The sequence below is a fragment of the Andrena cerasifolii genome, chromosome 2, assembly GCF_050908995.1.
Source record: "Andrena cerasifolii isolate SP2316 chromosome 2, iyAndCera1_principal, whole genome shotgun sequence".
Lineage (NCBI taxonomy): Eukaryota > Metazoa > Arthropoda > Insecta > Hymenoptera > Andrenidae > Andrena > Andrena cerasifolii.
Window position 1 is genome coordinate 22,241,784 of NC_135119.1, and position 20,862 is coordinate 22,262,645.

Sequence of the window (20,862 nt, forward strand, 5' to 3'; positions counted from 1 at the left end):
TTTGTATTAAATTTGTAAAATTAAAAATTTTCATTTTTGTAGTTTCGTCCATAAAATCGCAGAATTTCCCCACTGTGCGGCGTGGCTATTACCGCGATAACTGAAAATGTATTACTGGCTGTTTTCGTGAAGCAATAAATTTAACGATCGCGACGATACACAACATCGGCACAATAAAACCAGCACTATTTCACGCAAAACGAGTCCCCAACTTTTTTTCGCGTTTTCGAGCCTTTTGTTTCGCAACCAGCGGCGAGCAGAAAAAAAAGCAATCATTATGCTCCGAGGCACGGAAACATTACAAGCAGAGCATAAATTTCACCCACACGTTTGCACGGCGAAATGTACACTCATTTTCCCAATAAAATAATCCTCTTGCTCTTCAACCTTCATCCAGGAAGTCCTCTAACCCCGAGGTGAAGCTTTACAGCCTCCCTTCGACACAGAAGAAACGCAGAAAACAATTACCCCGCAGGTTTCATTCGTCCCGCAGGGCCTCTCCGGGCATAAACTGAAACGCGCTGCGAGGACGAGCAATTTTCACCTGATTTACGTGGCTCGTCACGTACCACCGGGAACAGGGATGAGACGTGCCTGTCAGAGCTAATTAAAGATTCTCCCGATTCCACGGACAAGCTGCTTGAATTCTTGCGAGTATCCCTCGCGAGTCGGAAGGATGATACCGGCGGGGCCCAATGGTGGCTGCAACAGGGCACCTTTTCTCGCGGGGGAGAGCAACAAAACAGTCGTTGATTAATAGCGCCGCTACGCAGACCCAGCATCCCGTGTCTCTCTTTCCCTCCCGCCTTCCTGCAGGCACTCCATTCTTCCTGCCTCCCTTCCTTACTCCTTCCTTCCTCGCGTTTGCTCCCCCACGACGTACGAGACTATTTATCATTCGCGCGCTTCCGCGTGTTATCAATTCCGCCGACTCTAACGACTGTGTACAGGCGGACCTTCTTAATTTTTTAAGGCTCCGCCACCGTATGTGTAACAAATGGCCCGTGTCTGACTCGTCTCGGACGCTACTACTGCGCGCTAGCTCGCCGTTGCGTGGCTCGCGGTGATTTTCGGGAACTTGACGCTCCGCGGTACATTTGGGATAGTTACGTTTCTAGAATGAGGAAACAATTCTCGAGGCCCTCTGACGTGCTGCATGCTAGTGGCGTTAGCTTAATTTAGAGGAGACGGAGCTGAACGTTCTTGCCTTCGACAGTCGTGAATTTACAAATTATCCGTTGCCGAATTGGAAGTGGAAAGCATATTGAAGAACGCAGCCACGAGAACGGCGCAAAAATTGAGTTTAGCTTGACTGAAGGCGGTATGCGAACGTCTTTCGGGGAAGAATAATGCGCCTCCATCGCGAAGATTACATCTGTGCATCTGTCATGTGCACGCTGCTCGCGTCTGTTCAGTCAGGGGAGAACGTTCAATCGAACAACGCGCGCGCGTCAAAGGAATCTAGAAATCTGCGCTCAATCCCGAACGAATTTTGATAAGCGTACAATAATAGACATTTATAATTCCTTCGTTTAAACGAGAGAATTTAGAAGAAAGTGAAAGTAAGTTGTTGGTGAAGTCCGCCGCGGTGCCCCGGGATCTAGATTTTCAACAAATATTGGATTCTTCGTGGCAAAGATATTCGTGGCGCGCCGCAATTACCCAGACCAATTCCATTACTCCCCGAACTGAAGGATCGCCACCATTCTGGCCGCCCAAGTATGCAGGTAACACTTTCCAAAATTGAAATCTCCCAAACTGGAAACTGATTTTGAGTTTGAGGCAGTATTTGATTGCGGACTCGTCCCGGGAACTTGTACGATTTAGTCCCAAGATCCACGCGAAGTCTCCCCTTCGCAGACAACAATTGTCCGAATATTAACACGTTCGCGAACCCTTGACTCCTAATGCTTCTAGTAGAAACCAACCATCCTGGAGGGTTCCGTTATCATCGTACAGAAGACAGTGCGCAAGGAGGTCGCGCGGTGAGAAATTGGAATTGCCGAAAGTGCGTGCCGGTGGCAAAAAACTGGCATCGAAGAGCATCGCGCTGGGCCATTGTGGGTGTTGGTTCAGCTGGAAGGCCCGATACCCACCGCGTTACGACTACTCGAGCCCACGATAGAAGTACGTGCATTAGGGTGATCGATGATACTCGACGTCGAGCGGCTGGCACGTTGGTCAAGTAGATGCATCAGCTGCAATTGCGCCAGCGGGCGATGCAGATTTCAATGAACGTCCCGACGCTCTAGCCGAAATCGTATAGAAATAGACGACGGTTAACCGTGCCCGTTTACGTGGTATTTCGGCCAGCATTGTGTGCGCGCCCCCTTTCGCATGATGGATTAAAAAGCGCAAGGCCAGCGACTGGTCGGGGTTGGATCGTGCGAGTCCCTCGCGGTGGGTGGTGTACTCTCGATTCGCATTTGAAATTTATAACTCTGGTAATGCCGGCGCACGCGAGACAGCGGCGCGCACAAGGGCAAGTCGTAATCGGATGCATTTATTTTCATTGCGCAGCTTTCGTCTCGAGTTTCCCTTACGTTCTGGCTTCGAATTAATAATAAACTCCAGCGAAAATATTGGACGCCCGCCTGTATTAAAGTAACGCTGCGCACCGGAATTTATTCGATGTTTGCTCGCGACCCGAGGTCACAGAGATTATATTAGTGAAGTTTGCTTGCTTTTAATCGCGCTGTACTTAACGGGGTATACCCGTTTGAACCCTCGGAAAATGTGTGGATTTTTTTACAAGTCAACGGCTTGATGAAGATTTCCCGTTTTTTTAGTATCTTTACACAGTATTATGAACTAGTTAAAAAAAAAGTTTCAGTTAAAAAACTAATGTTTCTCGGAAGTTATGCATACATATCCGAAAGTCTCTCGATTTTAGACGGCTCAACGGTGGGCCTGAAAACAGCTGTATGTCCGGTCTGAAATGAAAAACAATAAAATCTTCTTATAAAGTATGTCAATAGCTATCGTCCAGCGGGGCCGAGCTTGAAAATTTTGAAAAATAAAGAAATGGTGAGAGATCAAAGGTGAAGTTACATTTTTCTAAGAGAAAAGGCCACTTTTTTTCTTTATAAATAATAAATGGGGAATCGGAATAAAAAAAAAACTCGTTGGACGATGTGGAATCTCATTACGATCTTGCATGCAAAATTGAAAGTGAATTGGTTGAACGTAGCGCGAGTTTTTAGGCCCACCGTTTAGCTGTCTAAAATCGAGGGACTTTCGGATATGTATGCATAACTTCCGAAAAACAATAGTTTTTTAACTGAAACTTTTTTTTTAATTAGTTCATAATACTATGTAAAGATAGTTAAAAAACGGGAAATCTTCATCAAGCCGTTGACTTGTAAAAAAATCCACAAAATGTACACATTTCCCGAGGGTTCAAACGGGTATACCCCCTTAACCGCCTTGTGGCAAACAGGAAAACATGCTAGGGAATTTCCTAAAGTTTATTCCAGACGTCGTTATTTCTAATTCAGAGCCTCTACTTTTATTCTATTATATTATTTTATCAGCGAGATACTCAGCAGAGAGACTTATTGAGATATTCCACGACTAGTCACCATGGATTGTACTCTCGTTACCCGTGTCAGTCAATTTCTTGGACAAATGCGGAGGCAGGCGGACACGCCTGTGCGGCCACGCAAATGCAATACGCGCCCCTAATATCCGTGACATTATCTGTCGCGACAGGCAAATCCAGCGCGAATTTGCCGCGTAAATATTGCTCGGCCACGACAAATAGATATGTAGGCCACGAGCCCGTCATCAGTCAGGGGTAGGCCGCGTCATTAATACAATGGGTCTCGCGCGTGCGCGCTACTCGGCTCGATGTACGCTGGGTAATTAATATTAACGGCACGGGCATCGGTGTAATTACAATTAAATAACGTCTCCGTAATTAACACTATTGTATCGCGGTCCGCGGTTCCGTTTCATGCTACGTGTCACGTGCCCTCTGGACCGTTGCCTCTGAACGATTAAACAAGGACAGTAGTGTGTCCGTTTCAAAAAATCCAGGAATGCTACAATAGATCGTTTAACGGCCATTGGCAGGACTTGGGTGACTTTTCTGGTGAAATGTGAAAGTTCTGGACCTCAGACTAAATGGTAACATATGAACTAGATCGTACTGCCAACTTTAAGTAGTCTTTCTGTAACATAAGCGCATCCCCTTCTTTCGACATCAAAGAAGTTGAAAAGTAGTAATCTTCTGGTTTTTATTTTACTCCTTGCAATAAACCTTCACTAGCGCGATACTCTCGTGTTGCATTTTTGTGTGGCATAAAAGGAGAACTGTGAAAGTTTCGGGGGTCGCGACAGGGGGATGAAATCGTTCGAAAAAATTGTACAAAAGTTTCTCCCCAGCGGGACGCGAGCTTTCAACTGCGGGGAGGCGTTCGCGAATATACGCAATTTGGAAATGCAGAAGTTTTCAGCGAAGGTGCCCGAAAACTGTAAGCGCTCCGCTCTATAAAACCGTGATGGCTCCCGAATTTTTGTTTTCGCCCAGTCATCGGTGTAGGGTTCGTGTCAACAGCTTCCATAATCGTTAGCGTTGTTGTACTAGCCAGTCTATTCTCTTTAGCCAGCGATGCTGACGAGACTTCATGCCTCTGACTGAGGGGAAAAAGGGAAGTTTGCATCCACGCCCTTTTTTGCGCCAAAAAAAAATACGAAAGCGATGTCGGATAAAATGTTGCTTGAATAAGAATACTGACATTAATGTATTAATTAGCGCGACAGTAGTTTCTCTGAACACACGAGGGGTGAAAAGATTCTAAAATACAAAGGGGAAGATCGCAAAGTTTTCACACTGTGCATTACACAATGCCAGTGTGATATCAATAGTTTTATGGAATAAGTTCTGAATATCGTCGCCGGTTGAAACGGAAAATTAATTGTACCTGGAGAGGTATTCTACTCAGAGAGGCAGACGGCACGAGATTGTTTTATAACGGGAAAATTCATTACGACAATTTTATGAACCTACGAGCAAGGGTATGCGAGCAAATTTTTTGCCGCTTTCCGTGAAAAGCAGAACACGATTTAACAAAGGGAGAAGCGAATGGAAATGAAAATTGTTAGCAACTTTCATCAGACGATTTTGATAAATAAAATATAAATCAATTCTGTCCCTTTTTCATTGGTTTCCTATTGTTCGAAGAGGTACGGTAACAAAGGCACGCGCAATATGTACACAGATACATACGTATATTGAAATAGAAAGGGTGCGCGATATTGTTTGAGAGAAGATAATGCTTGGCGAAATAATAAAACAGAAATTTATTTATATTTGAACTTCGCTAATTAATCCAGTATCTGCGAAATATGAGCGTACATGGTACAGGAAATGTATGAGAAATGGAGAGAAAATAGTGCAGAAATTCAACTGTACTGCGAAGCCAAAGGGGGGTCAAAATTATGTTGACGAGTTTGAGGGAAGGCCCACGCCTAATTGCACCAACTAACGTCATAATCCACCGTTATTACTGCTGCTGGTAAATCGTGGTATTAGCACTCCTGACCATTCTCTCCGTGCTTTCGTGTGTTAATACATTACTTGCCTTCTTCCTGGGGGCAATTTCACTAGCGTGAACGAGCATCCCTCACGGACGATAACGTGGCATGCTCGCATAAATATCCGGGCCCGGAGGTTTATTACGTCGATAATGCATATCAAAAGGAGGGATGAAGACTACTGTAACGAGATTGCGGGAAAGAAAAGGATATACCGCGCGTATTTTCGTGTCCTTCTTGTTTCAGCATTTTTTTCCAAGCAGGAATAAACGGCGGCGTCGTTAGAAGGTGATTCAACCACAATCCCTTCGTCTTAGAAAACACCATTATTGCGAGGCGGGCGCAATCGAGATAGCTATTGTGGCGATAACGATGTCGCCCACGGGTGTCGAGTGCCATTGAATCAGACCCTCGATAAAGCTTATAATATAGTCACGGGATCCTATTATTGCTCCGTATGCCGTTCAGGTGTATATAAATTCAATCCGGGCGATACGAACGATGCAGCCGCGTAAATGAGCTAAACCGAATCCCGTATATCCTTCCGAGAGGAACGTTTCAGACGCTGTCGCGGCGATAATTGCAATTGAAATGCTTTAGTGTCCTCTTTCCGTACGGCTTCATTTACTGTTTCATCACTTACGCCATAAAAGACGTTCCATCTAATTTAGAATATTAAACCGAGACAGTAATTCAATAGCACACACAGTTGGTAATATGAAATAATAGACAGTCTAACTTCTGATTATTTCTCGACGCAGACGTTAATACTTCCCTAGTTCGGAAAATAGCGGAACAAGAACAACGCAGAATGTAGTCCCCTCGATTTCGAATATCTCCGCGTCGTTCCCCTTCGCTGGCCGGATAAAAATCATTTGCATCGGTGTGCAATCGGTGATTTATTCGTCGGCGAGGTAGACTAAAGTCCTCCGCCGGGCTGAAAGTGACTCTGCCCCCGTCTTCCTCTTTTTCATCGATTTGCCGAAGAAATTACTCTTACACGCTATCTCGCGATAGTTCGTTCTCTCGGCGAAGTGGGAGAATTATGCGTTTGTGTTCTATGAAAGGCCAACTACCAGGGCTAGAAGCTCCTTTCGGCTCTTGTCATTTGTCTTCCTCCGAGAGATAGAACCAAAGTTTCAAAGACCTACCCAAGTTGCGTCCCGGGCGGTTACCGGAGACCGCCTCCCTAAATTTTCTCGCTGCAGGAATTAATGGTGAACACAGTTCCTAAAATCTTCGTTAAGTTCGCGGGAGAAGTCAGGATCTATGTTTCGATAGTTCGCCGCTGGCAAACGGAACTGATCGCCTGATACGACCGTACGTATCGAGGCTTCCTGTTCATACCTCTTAAAAACTATGAGAAGCACCTCCGTAGATCAATGGAGTTCGAAAGTTGCACCAGATCAATTCAAAAGTGGGTCGTCAAACTTTCCAACTGTATTCTGTGTACCTCGAAATTGACAAATCAACTGGATAGAAGACTGGAAAATCCTGTCTTCGCAAGTGAACTTCTGTGAGTTCTGTGGTAGGTTCGTCTGAGTAGTACAGACCAGTATTAGACGCTCGAGTGGTAAGGACCTGCGTGTAGTCGGCCAAGGAGCGCAGCCTCGTGCGTGGTGACGCAAGTAGTGTGACTAAGAATAAGGTCTGGGAAGTGGTATAACGAACATATCGTCGGCCAAGTAGTATAGACGCGTGCGTGACCAGACTAGTAGTATAGACTGCACAAACCTCTTTATTTCATTTTACATTGAATTTATGTATTGACTTTTCCAATCTTCTAACCATGTACTTAGATACATAGGATGTAATATTTGCACTGACATTTCAATAGTAGAACAGACGCGACGAGTAATTAATTAGAGACCTTACCAGTCGGAGGTAGCATCTAGCAGAAGTGCACACATTATATATTATGGTTATCACCTCGCCTGCAAATATAAGCTCCGTTTCAAATTAACCGATTTATATTTCCCTGTACGCGACTGCACTCGAATATTTGCAGGTAGGTACACGTACCAGCTAGGTCAAAGATTGCAAGGACCTTTCGTAATTAAACGTTAGATTCAAAGACCGCCGGCGCTGTCCCCTGTTCTCGTAATTCATTCGCAATTAATATCTCTGCTTCCATAATTTTATTGCCCGGCTCCGAGTATCTCTTAATAAATCTGGCGTCGAGTCGTTTTTTCCGCGCTCCTGTCGGGCCAGCGTTCTGGTAGCAGCGTTTTCACGAAAGAGCGTAATTAATATGCGAATCACGTGAAAACGGCTCGGGCTGTCAAAGATGTCCATTTGCAGACAATCGGGGCTCTTTATCATACCGCCAGTTAATCTACGGCTTCTATAATTCAACTGAAAATGCCTCCGTTATACAGGATAGCTCTGGAGAATACCGAACTAGTAGACTTTATACTGCGCACATGGCGCGTTGAAAAACAGTCAGCGTAATAGCGAGTAACGTGTGAAGACAAACACAATCGCGTTCAAATGCTGATTTTAATTAAACTCCGACACGTCGCATGTACCTATACCTTTCGAGTAATTTATTTCATCTACGTTAATGACTGCATTAATTATGGGGCAGGCGCAAAGATCGAGTATTCTACACTGCGGGGGCGTTAATTTAAAACACGTGCATATTCAAATGAAATTAATTAAACGAAGTAAATTGGAAATAAGAATTAATTTATTAACGAGAAGTACCTGACAAAATACCACCGTGGAACTGAAGGAGTAGCCACTGAATATTTTTGTCTTGCATCTCCAGAATATTTTCAATTTCACATTTGCTCGAATAATGTTGCTCGACATTTTTCAACGGACAAATATGGTAACACTCAGGACCAATTAATTATAAGTCACAGATTTAATTTGCTCGGAAAATGGAAGCTTTTCGGGGGCGAATAAAAGCGTTTTAGAATACGATATACCGACGCGTTAGGCATTTAAAAGCCACGGCAACGTATTATTGAGTCGGTATGGAAACACCTGAACCCGTGGGTTCAGGTGGTCATGAGAATTTCCGCGAGTCCGATTCAACTGTTCCAAACGGAACTACCGCGGCATTATGAGGTTCTCCATGAGAAACAGCCTACTGTTACATTTGAAAGCGATAGTTGAGACTGCCACATGCTTCAGGCATAAAATTAGCCGCTTCTCTTATAAACCATACTTTTGCAGACACAGTTGAAGTACCCACGACTCCTTCAACGTTTTTCATGCGATAAAACGTGTGCTGTTAATTGCAACGCATGGCTGCCTGTGTTGAAAAGAGAATCTCGAGTTTGAGAATGATCGTGCAATTCAGTATGCAAAATACGCTCCGTAATATCGATATCTCTGTGCAAGATGTACTTTGGTCATCGAAGAGGAATGTCGCTAGTTGAGCTAGTTTGAGAAGTGTACGAATGCTGGGTATCTCCGTCTAAGATAGATGGGCGCAAAACTATTCCACAACTATACACTGAACGCCCAAGGATTTATGCCCGTGTCCCAGAGATTCCTCTGGACTTCGCCGCTTCTACTGCAAACACTTGCTATGATTGTGATAGCAGATTACAGATAACTATCGGCAGGCGTTTATCATATGTCTAAATGCCCGAGGATGTGTCGCAAGCAACTGTGTGATTAGAATATTTGATCCATTAACCCGTAGCTGTGATTATTAAAGAACATTCGGAACCGGCCAAATGTCAAGAACTGTATTGCAATGCAAATGGCTTGCCGTCGGAGCGTGCGAATGCAGTTGACAAAAGTTTCCACGGCGTATGCAGATTTCAGGCGTTGCTAGTTTTCAAAACAGTTCTAGCGAACGGACGACAACTATTTTCGCAGCTCGCAGGCCAATTTACCGTTAACCCGAGGGAGCCATTACCAGCCACTCGAACTAGGAATGGTGATCAAAGTTTAATTGCACCCTTATCGAGCAGTTACACCTGCGAACAAACTCCAATTCGCTCTGTAGCAGCTGCGATGACGAACTAGTTACTTCGCTATCGTGTAAATCTCTCGAACCTTAAACATTGACTTTCTCTGCGCACACGACTTGCCACGTTACTTAGAAAGGCATCCGCACAGTATGCTTTTTTTAAAAAAAAAAGAGTATACCAGATTGTTTCGAAGGAAACACTGTGTTACGATGTTGATCGTTTTATTGGTCCTGTACATCGAATTATACAGATCAACTTAAACGTACAGCACACCGGGCAAATGTATTTGGACGAATACTTCTCTGAAGATATTTCGATGTCTGCGTTCACTGGTGAGAATCTCGAATATTTTATGAAGGAATGAGCTTCGAAAAGCTGCTCGTTCAAAGACATTTGGTCGATATTGTTTGCGTAGATCGTCTTACGAACAAAAAGAATGGATTGCGCTTTACACAAGGATTCCGAGTATACTTGCCATTCGAAACAATAACCGTTTCTATTATACAGGATACAATTATAGTAATAAGAAATTAATTCATTGCAATAAAACATATACAACCGTGCCAATCGCCTTCATTCCTTAAATATTTGCAACGACGGGTTCGTGAAGCCCGAGCAATAATCGTTACGCGTCAGAAATCGTCGCAGACGCTGGTGTAAAAATGAAATCTCGACCCCGATGCTCGCACGAAATTTATAATATACAGGAATAATAAGTACCGATGCGATCAAGTGCGACCCATTGAACTTACCCAATTCGGGCCTGGTTTCGATTACGTTAGATATTTCGCGTGTAAATGAACACATTTAAACAGAGATGAAATCAACAGTGTAAAGATAGGATTTCTGAGTACATAGTACTCAAAATGTCGTGCACAGTGTCACATAAGGAATTTAGTAATCGCTTACGCACGTAACGCACGCTTCTCGATAACGGTAGGTTTGTTCCTTTAGGCAACACACACCTACTTCCGGAACAAATAGAAAATGTAAAAATATATATGATAACATGTATCATATCTCTCCAGAATACATGGAGATGATACGTAGCTCTGGCGTGTATTTGTGTTGTATTCATTTGACTCGTTTCTGTTGTCTTTGGCGATAGATATCATTGGCGGGCGGTGGTGGTAAGTCTTCCTCTTCGCTGTCGTCACCTCCTAAACGCGTCCTTCTACGTTTCGATCCGAGACTGACTCCATCGTTGCTTTCGTCAACGATCCAGTGCACTGATTTCGCTAGGTCGAACAACTTCGTATCGCATCCATTATCTGCTATTGGTAACGGGGCTGAAAAAGGGGGAACTTTATTATACCACCTGTTATCCCGCTAACTTTATTCCGATTGGAAATAAATCTGTAACGGTACTAGAAAATTTACCATGCTCTGGTAGCTGAATTCGATTAAACACATCCATGAGTAAGTCAACAGCCACAAATGGCCCTCGGAAACAACCTGGAGGTGGGAGTATGGTGCACAATTGTGCCGCTGCCGGTGGTAATGGGAAAGATCCACCTAAAATAAAAGAAACCGAGTAAATGCGTAAAAATCAATGCAAAGGCTTCTTAGTGTAGACTGCGTTGATATAGAGGAACTAACCAGGTACCGGATGTTCTCCGGGTAGCGGATTTACTTTTGGTTTATAAGGAATCATTTGTGACAAGTCAGGTCTGGGTAAAGATGCCATTGCCTCTTCTGGATCTTGGATTCGCGGTAACACACCGGCTGTACTTCTGGTAACACTTGAGACTTCCATGTACCCGATAGACCTTAACTCCATAGGAGTACATGGATATAAATCCAAAAATTTGTACCTATCTACTAGCTGCGCCGTTTCCTTGCCTTCAAATTCTTTGATCTAATAAATAATTACGTACGATAACATACAATCCATAAGAACAGCGTGTTTAATAGTATACTAATACCTTTTCTAACACAGCACTGCGCCTTTTTTCAACTTTAACAATACTAGCTAGATCGCCGATATTAGATTCAAATTCCAGAAAGCGGTTCCATATGTCACTAAAAATAAATTTCGTATTATTAACCACAGATATTAACGTACTGTTAGATAATATGTTCTTGTTATTACGTCATAATTCGGCAAGATATATATGTATATATATTACATACACTGATTTCTCAGGTTCTAAACTACCAGACGACAAAACCCTTTCAAACAAAACTCTTGTATTATTATCCTCTGCAACATAAGATAAACTATAAAGATAAAGCCTTGTAATTTCTCTCAAAAACACGTTCGTACATCTTACCATTCAAGTGTGATAAGTAATCGATGTAACAAAGTATATAGTCAGGATTATCCCCAAATTTCTTCAAACCGAGTTCAAATATTCGAAATGCAATGTTCTTATCCTTGGTGCAGTAATATTCCATTAACGCGGCAGCGACGTACACGTGATGTTTACATCTCGGGTCCTCCCGAGCTCTTTTAAATACTGTTCTGGCAGATTTTATACCTTCCGCGCGTCTAGCGAATTTCATATATTGTACATACGCCTAAACAATAGAAATAAACTTAATAATGCTCGCATCGGTGGAAGGTGTTATACAATTCAATAAGTATCATTGATAAAAAAATATTAATACGAACTAGTGTAGGATCGATATCGGGTATATCAAGAAACTTTTGATAGATTTGATGAACTTTCTCGTATTTCACTCTTCCTTCTTCAAAATCCGCGTGTGCAAAATATAACAACATATTCTTCGACAGTAACGTGCTCGTTGCCCTTTCGAACATGGTAGCAGCTTCGTCGCTCAAATTCTTTGCGGCATTCACGTCACCCTTTTCCGTCAATATTTTCGAACTGAGTTCTAAGAAATGTGCAGCTTGGTGCCACACTGCGGGATGATGGCCCAAACATAATAAACATTGTTCAATAGCAAACATTACTCGTCGGGCAACTAAAGAGGTATCCTCGGTTCTTAATGGATTACTACGCTCCCATGCGATGTACTTCTTCCATAATTCAACCTACATAATACGAAAATATTAATTGTATTACTGGTGGAACTTTTCAGTTGCATGTACAGCATAGCTTTAAAATGTACCTGCTTAACTTCCTCTGGGTGTCCAGTTGGAGGCACACTAGGTGCACTTCGATTCAATCCCCTCGTTACCGCCTCTAACTCTTTAGCAACCCGTCTCGCGTTCATGTAATCCCTGGAACGCTCGATTGCCATTTTCTCTGCAATTATTGGATTAATATTCTGTTCAAAAGCCATGTAATCTTTCCACAATTGTTCCATGTTTATCATAGGATTGACAACTCCGCGCTGATACACCTGCAATTCAGTAACACAATTTAATTAAAGCACCCGGCGCTCGTCGATAAAATTATATATGGTTAATTACCTTGCGAACGGCACTAATTTTTTGATTCTCAGCGTACGAACCAACAGCTTCAACACTTTTCAAAAACATAACATAGTCATTCCAAATACTGTAGGAATGTATATCCATACCAATTTTGTCTAACGCAAAATCATACGCTTGTGCCATTTTCTCTCTATAAATATATTATTTTTTGTTTACTTACGTCGATAGATCTAAGCGCATTGAATGAATTCTCTTAGAGACGTTAGTACTCACTTATACGTTGCCAAACTGGCTTTTGTTTCTTTGACATAAGAAAGGTAAAGTTTCCACAACTCAATATTTAAGATTTTCATGAGGCACCTTTGGAAAAGCTGTCAGAGAAAAGAAGTATTTTAGAGGTAACATAAGGAAAGAACACGCCATCCATGAAGTCCATTCAAATGTGGTTACAAAACACGTGTCTACCACCTTACTTACCATACAGGCAAGTTTTTTTTTTCTACATACACATTTAAGCATTATCGACAATACCAATAAGAATCACATGAAAATATCAGGAAGTAAAGATTCAGTAATTTATTGATGCAAGTGTTCAATACAATTGCTACTACAATATTGTTTGTATATAACGGGAGAAATAATAATGCACCAATGCATCAATTGAGAATGGTTTATTGCATAAACATACGCTTCGATCGTTAATAATTAAGAAATCTTCTAGACATCAGATTATAAAGGTAACATAAAACAAACCCCATAAAATAAAAAAGTTTATTTATTTTTTGCAATCGGGGTTGGTAGTATAATTATGGAATTGACCTATGTGGGATCTAGAAATGAATGATCCCAAAACATGATGAAAAAATTTAGACAGTGCGAAGCAACACAAGGTGACAAAATTAATAGAATTACCATGCGAACGATTGATCGCATTTCCTGTCGCCGAAAGGCCGTACAAAGAATCCTAGAAGCAAGTATTAACGTTTCATCACCTTATGCTACCTCTGTGTTGTTTGCACAATATTTGAGAATGCCTCTCAAATATTATTCAAGGGGAAGGTAAGTTACGTCAGTCTCAAAAACTTATTTCAAAAGCAATTTCTTGAGAAGCAAATATGTACACTACCAAGACGTTACCGATATCATTATGCGCGGGCATAAATATACCTCGCACAAAATGTAATTCTACGATTCTGGCACTGAATACTTGTTCGTAATTGCTTTATTCTGTACCATTTGTAATAAGATTTTTACGCTCCGTATACCATGGACTTTATCCTATATCAAGTAACATAATCCAAGCACAGTGAAGAATATGTTGTAGGAAGGAATATAAGGCTGTTACATTCAGGAAGTTGCCTTCGCAAGTTGATTTACGCTAACGGCAAATCTGCTTTCGCTATTTCTGTACATCTGCTTCGTGTTCTCGCAAATACATGTTATTCAACTAAGAAAACAACCTCCCAAATGTATCAACAGATCAACCATTAATCAATGAAATATTTGCTTATGGTGAAATATTCTTTTTATTCACCTCATATAAAATGCAAAGTGCTTAGAATCACATTGTATGATAATATTTTATCATGATAGAATAACCTGTAATTATTACGCGAAGTCCTATTTTACTAAAAGATTCGAACAGATTCTTTAAAAGACCAACGTTCGATTAAAAAATTTTCCTGCTGTAACATGCAATTAAATATTGGTCCATATAGAGAAAAGATCTACCCAATAGTTTTATTCTAAACTCAATAAAAACTGTTTGCGTTTAGCTCTGAACGAACAACTTATACGATACATATAACTTCGATAATATATAAAGTGCTCTCATTAAATTTTGAAACTCAGACAATTAATATTAACATACCTTTTCCACCTTTTCAAAGTTGCGCATTTTCATCTGAAACAGCCACAAAAATTACAAACTAAAGTTTCGCTCTTATATTACTGCAAACATTCGCCTAGTCGTGTCGTTCGATATATCGCATTTACTCCAATATGGTTTTCCCCATATTGTGAAACAAACACACATCGATATTGTTTACAATATGTGTAATTAAGAGACGATAGTTAAGTTTTACCTCTTGTTCTATATAAATCTTCCAATAGCGACCGGCTGAAGGGAACACAGAGACGAGCTTCTCGAACACTGGTCTTACTTCTGTGATAGGCCTGTTCTGTGCTTCGCGGATGAGGATGCTCCATGCCTCCAAATCATAAGGAGACTCGTCTACCGTTTTCTGGGCACGCTGCAACTTCTCGTTTCCCCAATCCTACAAGCAGCAATTAGCATGGTACCTTTCAATATGTGCGATTCAGAATACACTGGGAAGTGAGGTTATGCGAACGGAATTTCAATTTTCGAAACACTATCCAGCACACTTACGAATTCCGTTTTATCGTCCGACATTTTTCGATAGCTCCGACGTCACTAGTGCCCCGCAATAAGAGAAACTTACACGTATAGAAGAGAAAAACGGTCGAAAAGAAGTCTATTAACTAACTCGTAAAAGCTTGGAATATTACAATTAGGCAAGCGGCGCAGTTCTGAATAATTTCGATGGCGTTCGATACATCGTTTTTAGAGGTCGTTCGATACTCGATCTGCTTGCGATACTCGCAGTTTCAACGCGCGTCGAGCTTCTGACATGGAGCTTTCTCTGTAAAGAAATTTCGGTTAATTTGGAAATTCTTGAGTTTAGCAGCGTATATTTTTTGGTATATAGGTAGCAGAAGTGTTAAGTAGTGCTCAGAAGTATAGTGAAAGTTGAGTGGAAAGAAGATGTATGTCTACAAACCGAGGATGTAGAGTTTGAATGGCCAAGAAGCCGGGCTCCTTCTTCCAACCCCCAACCAATTTACTTTCAGTGAGATGCAAGTCTTTAAATCAATCTTTTATTATTACTCTGTCAGATTACTCCAAAACATTGCATAAACGCTACAATCTAAATTGAATTATCTCATTTATATCATTTCCCAAGATATGTATTCTAATCATAAATTGCACCCCCGATGGTCACTGATACAATTATAAATTCCATAGAATCGTCTAATATACTACGATTTTTACAAGTGAAGTATTAAAGTAATTACAAATCGCTTACATTTTCTCTGTTACTATACTTTTCTGACGAATTGCATTACATTTATTTTATATAAAAAAGAAATCGCCTCCGGGTGGGCTCGAACCACCAACCTTTCGGTTAACAGCCGAACGCGCTAACCCATTGCGCCACGGGGGCGTTGGAAAGTCTTCTCCAAAAGTGCAATAACGAGTAGTGTGATTTTAGTTTTCTATTATTTTGTATAAAACAAAAGATTTATTATAAGAATACAACAACTCGTTACGAAAGAATACAATTTTCAAGCAAATATCTCATTCCTTGTTCTCATTACTTCTGCACCTATATCAGAGAAATAACCATACGAATGCAACCAGCCTTACATTTCTGTTGAACGGAAAGAGTATACACAGAGGCCTTTCTTTTTCAGAACTTGTGTGTGGTTCCAGTTTGTGGATTGACAATGCGGATGAACGTAAAGCGAGTGCCCGGATCCTTCGAAATGTGAGTCATACAATTTTTAAATGGCAATTGCATATATAAATGCATTTCAAAACAATTTCAAGCTCGTATCGTGGAATACAGTTGAATTCGTTTTGATATCAATTCGAATACATGGTATGGGACACATAGCATGTAGCTCCATCGTGAAGTACCTTTGCAAAAAAAGTGGTATTCATCGCGTAGCTACGCAATAGTTTCAGTTTCAAGTAATTATTTCGGTAGAATCGATCAAAGGGTTGTAATCCAGTTGATTTTCTTCGTTGTTTGTCAATTGAATTCCGCCTGGAATTCGATCCGAGCAATCGAATGAGGACGTTTCGATTTTCGAGCATAAATAACTATGGGAATTGAAAGCTACTGACTGCACGAGTATCGGTCACGATCGAGTCAAATCTACTGTGACAAGTTGGCCGATCAGCCCGGGGCACAAATTCAGCATCGATCTTAGGTGAACACCTACCTCCTGGTACTGTTATGCCATAGAATCTTACGTAAACGCTGAGGGGGTTCCCATCATTTCGCGGACAATACAATAACCGTCGATGATACGGAAAAACCGGCTGAACTTTGTCTTCTGTATAGTTTTCCTTCAATTCATTTTCTTGAAACATACACTGCTGTAGATATTCAAAGTTAAAACAAAATTCTTTTTCGGGCTAATTCCCACTCATTTATATCATTTCCGAAGATATGTATCCTAATCATAAATTGCACCCCCGATCGTCACTGATGCAATTACAGATTCCATAGAATCGTTTAATATACTACGATTTTTACAAGTGTAGTATTAAAGTAATTACAAATCACTTAGATTTTCTCTGTTACTATACTTTTTAGACGAATTGCATTACATTAATTTTATATAAAAAAGAAATCGCCTCCGGGTGGGCTCGAACCACCAACCTTTCGGTTAACAGCCGAACGCGCTAACCCATTGCGCCACGGGGGCGTTGAAAGATCTTCTCCAAAAGTGCAATGACGAGTGGCGTGATTTTAGTTTTCTATTATTTTGTATAAAGCAGAAGATTTATTATAAGAATACAACTCGTTACGAAAGAATTCAATTTTCAAGCAAACATCTCATTCTTTCTTCTCATTACTTCTGCACCTATATCATAGAAGTAACCAAACGAATGCAACCAGCCTTACATTTCTGTTGAACGGAAAATATACACAGAGGCCTTTGTTTTTGAAAACTTGTGTGTGGTTCCAGTTTGTGGATTAACAATGCGGATGAACGTAAAGCGAGTGCCCGGATCTTTCGAAATGTGAATCATACAATTTTTAAATGGCAATTGCATATATAAATGCTATTCAAAACAATTTCAAGCTCGTATCGTGGTATACAGTTGAATTCGTTTTGCTATCAATTAGAATACATGGTATGGGTCACATAGCATGTAGCTCCATCGTGAAGTACTTTTGCAAAAAAAGTGGTATTCATTTCAAGTAATAATTTCGATAGAATCGATCAAAGGGTTGTAATCCAGTTGATCTTCTTCGTTGCTTGTCAATTGGATTCCGCCTGGAATTCGATCCGAGCAATCGAACGAGGACGTTTCGATTTTCGAGCATAAATAACTATGGGAATTGAAAGCTACTGACTGCACGAGTATCGGCCACGATCGAGTCAAATCTACTGTGACGAGTTGGCCGATCAGCCCGGGGCACAAATTCAGCATCGATCTTAGGGGAACACCTACCTCCTGGTACTGTTATGCCATAGAATCTTACGTCCACGCTGAAAGGGTTCCCATCATTTCGCGGACCGGCTGAACTTTGTCTTCTGTATAGTTTTCCTTCAATTCATTTTCTCGAAACGTACACTGCTGTAGATATTCAAAGTTAAAACAAAATTCTTTTTTGGGCCAATTCCAAGGAAAAGTACCTATTTTCCAGTACGAATCCTGATCGATAGAAAGAGAAGAACGCGTGGATAGTTTACGCGAGAGGGATGACACGGTGTACGGTATTCCGTCACGCTCGATCCTACGCGGCGATTCATTATACACAGAGCTCCAAAGTCGGAACAGATCGATTAACACATCAATTTGCATTTAAGCGTAACTAACTTAATGCGCCGCGCGGATGCATACATGCAAAGTAAGCTGTGCCTTACAAATGATGGCTTCGACTGAGGACCATTTGTTATTCGTGTCCCCGAACAAATTTCTGTTTTGCATAAGGATCTAGATGAGTTCCACCCTCCGGAGATCCACCCTATCTCCATCTTTGAAGCCCAAGCGTCTCTACCGTCCTTTCCTACCGCGACGCTTATCCAAATTTCGTGCAACTTTATCTCTCAGGTATCCCGCGATATTTATTTTCGAAAGCTGACACGTTCCCATAGACAATTGCACGTGGCTGAAGGCGAAATGACGGGAAACGTTGAACCTTAAATTAAGACAGCCGCTGGCGCAGCAACGAGGTGTCGATAATGAATCTCAGCGTTAATTAGCCCCCGAAGGTGAGGCGATAGGTGGCTGGTCGTGGCATACCGATATCTTCTTCTCGGTCTTGCGCACACATCGCAAAGTAAAGCCTAACTGAAACGTCACGCCACTTGTTACTCGTTAGTGTGCACGATGCCATCTTTACTGCTGGCCACTCGGCCGAGTTACTCCTACCAACCGGTCACATCGATACCAGCGCGGCCCTGTAATTAACAATGTTCCCCGCCTTTATCTGGCCTTGGCCAGGGCGAGTTTCTTAGACCGATTTCGCCGAAGATCCGACTTATCGCCCCCTTCGAAGGGTGAGCCGTTTTAAACGGAGACACGTACGGCTGGCTCCTTTGCTTTCGGCAGATAAACAACTTCAGTAAATTGTCTTTTAGAATTCTTTATACAAAGTCACAGGTACAATGTTTAACACGAGCGTAGAAACGCTAGATTTCCTTTGCTACGAAACTTGGCGATCGAGTTTCAGATTAAAGTACATTCGTGCTGAAACGATATACTTCCTTCGTGAAATATATCGTATTAAAAGCCAATAGTCATTTACTTAGCTCTAGTAGCGCCGTAGTGTTTCAGTAATTGAAAAAGTAAACAAGAAGATGTAATGTAAAGTCTGTTTTTCCCTAAAGTGATTTAAGAATAATGAACTTCAATTGTAGAAATCGTGGCTGTTAGAAGAACTTCGTAATTTTCACTTGGCTACGGTAAAATTAGAGGAATTGCCTGTTAGGGGAATCCTTTGTAGCTGGGTTGCATCAGGTGGAGAGTTAGTTCGTCCAGCTGGACAGGGCCAGTGGTCCAATCTCGAAGGTATCTTTCGAGCGTCGACAGAGAGTGCTTCCATTACGCTGGGCGGTGGTCCCTCGTTATATCCGGGACAGGCAAGTCCGTGGCTACTCATCTGATAGTCCGAGGATTTATGGCGACCCTGATGGTTCATTTAGCGCTGACATGACTGGACACAGGGGCGGGTCGAGACGCTTTCGCGTACGTGTGTGCGTGCGCTAACGCGACAATACGGAAATATCTTGTTAAAAACGGGCTGAGTAGCGCTATAGATTGGCTGATTTAACTGCACACGCATCGTACGCGTCAACTGCATCAATTGGGAAATAAGGCCTAAACTGCGCCTCGAAAAATCTTTATTAAATAGTTGCTCGCCCGTTAATCAGTCCAAGCCCTACCGATATATCAACTACTATCCAACATAACATTCTTTACTCTCAATTTTATCTTCCGTAAATTCAAAATATTTAAATTTAATCACCTATCAAATCCAACGGCCAGGTTGGAGATTTGGCGCCCCTAAGCTAGCAAAACTCTGCTGCTCTTTTTGTGAAATATCATAAAATATTTTATTTAAACGAGTTGTGACGATTTTAAAATTAATTCAATATACCAACTCACATATGAATTATTGCTTATTGCTAATTTGCTACACGAAGAGAATTGAATTGTTTTTATAGCTGTCTCAAGCCTCTGTGTTTAAGGTCGCTCAGTAATAAAATCACCCAAAAATAAAAACATTCCGCTACGTTTTTCAATTTCTTTCGCCCAAAATTTGCCGCCCTACTTAGGCTACAGCTTAGTCAGCCGTATATACAAATCCGCCCCTGATCAAAGCACCTCCTTCCGTATCACCGCCACAAGTGATCCACGCTATCATAGTCGAATCACCCAACTTTTGTAACATTGTCCCGGGATGCGTAGTAAAAGTTCCGCGTCGCCGGTACTCTGGCTTTTTTAGAGCCCAGCGTAGAGCATCAATGTCGAAACTCTCGCCTGGAGAGGCGGGTGCGCGCGTAAATTACACGCGGCGAACAGTAAAACTCGCGGAAATATATGTTCGCGATCCAGCTCCGGCGGCGGTTAAGTGTAACTTTCGAAGATTCATGCGCGATAAACGCGGGACTGGGTGGTAAAAACCGCTCCTAATCCGTTAAACAGCGCGGCGAATAATGATCGATACATCGCGTAATTGTCGGCCCTCGTTGTTGGCCGAGCGTGGGACAAGCAAGGGAATC

General features: G+C 41.8%; 1 protein-coding gene, 1 long non-coding RNA gene and 2 other non-coding genes across 4 annotated transcripts in view; 1 reads left to right on the top strand and 3 right to left on the bottom strand.

The window, feature by feature from the left end:
- The first annotated feature begins 3,015 nt into the window (after positions 1 to 3,015).
- The window catches only part of LOC143378986 (uncharacterized), a 289,875-nt gene continuing 272,028 nt past the window's right edge, over positions 3,016 to 20,862 (top strand). Inside the window, exon 1 of the long non-coding RNA XR_013088404.1 lies at positions 3,016 to 3,428. This is a non-coding gene — a long non-coding RNA (uncharacterized LOC143378986). The remainder of the gene's footprint in view (positions 3,429 to 20,862) is intronic.
- On the bottom strand, positions 9,670 to 15,394 carry Su(f) (cleavage stimulation factor subunit su(f)). The gene is made up of 13 exons (XM_076830532.1): positions 15,203 to 15,394; positions 14,898 to 15,089; positions 14,684 to 14,716; positions 13,087 to 13,184; positions 12,850 to 13,003; positions 12,546 to 12,779; positions 12,085 to 12,468; positions 11,744 to 11,990; positions 11,604 to 11,673; positions 11,396 to 11,492; positions 11,070 to 11,328; positions 10,851 to 10,985; positions 9,670 to 10,759 (listed from the first exon to the last, which is right to left on the bottom strand). The coding sequence occupies exons 1-13, from the start codon at positions 15,224 to 15,226 to the stop codon at positions 10,545 to 10,547; spliced, it is 2,142 nt and encodes a 713-aa protein (XP_076686647.1). The 5' UTR covers positions 15,227 to 15,394; the 3' UTR covers positions 9,670 to 10,544.
- Positions 15,985 to 16,058, bottom strand: Trnan-guu (transfer RNA asparagine (anticodon GUU)). Its single transcript has one exon. It is a non-coding gene; the product is annotated as a tRNA-Asn (tRNA).
- Trnan-guu (transfer RNA asparagine (anticodon GUU)) lies at positions 17,258 to 17,331 on the bottom strand. Its single transcript has one exon. It is a non-coding gene; the product is annotated as a tRNA-Asn (tRNA).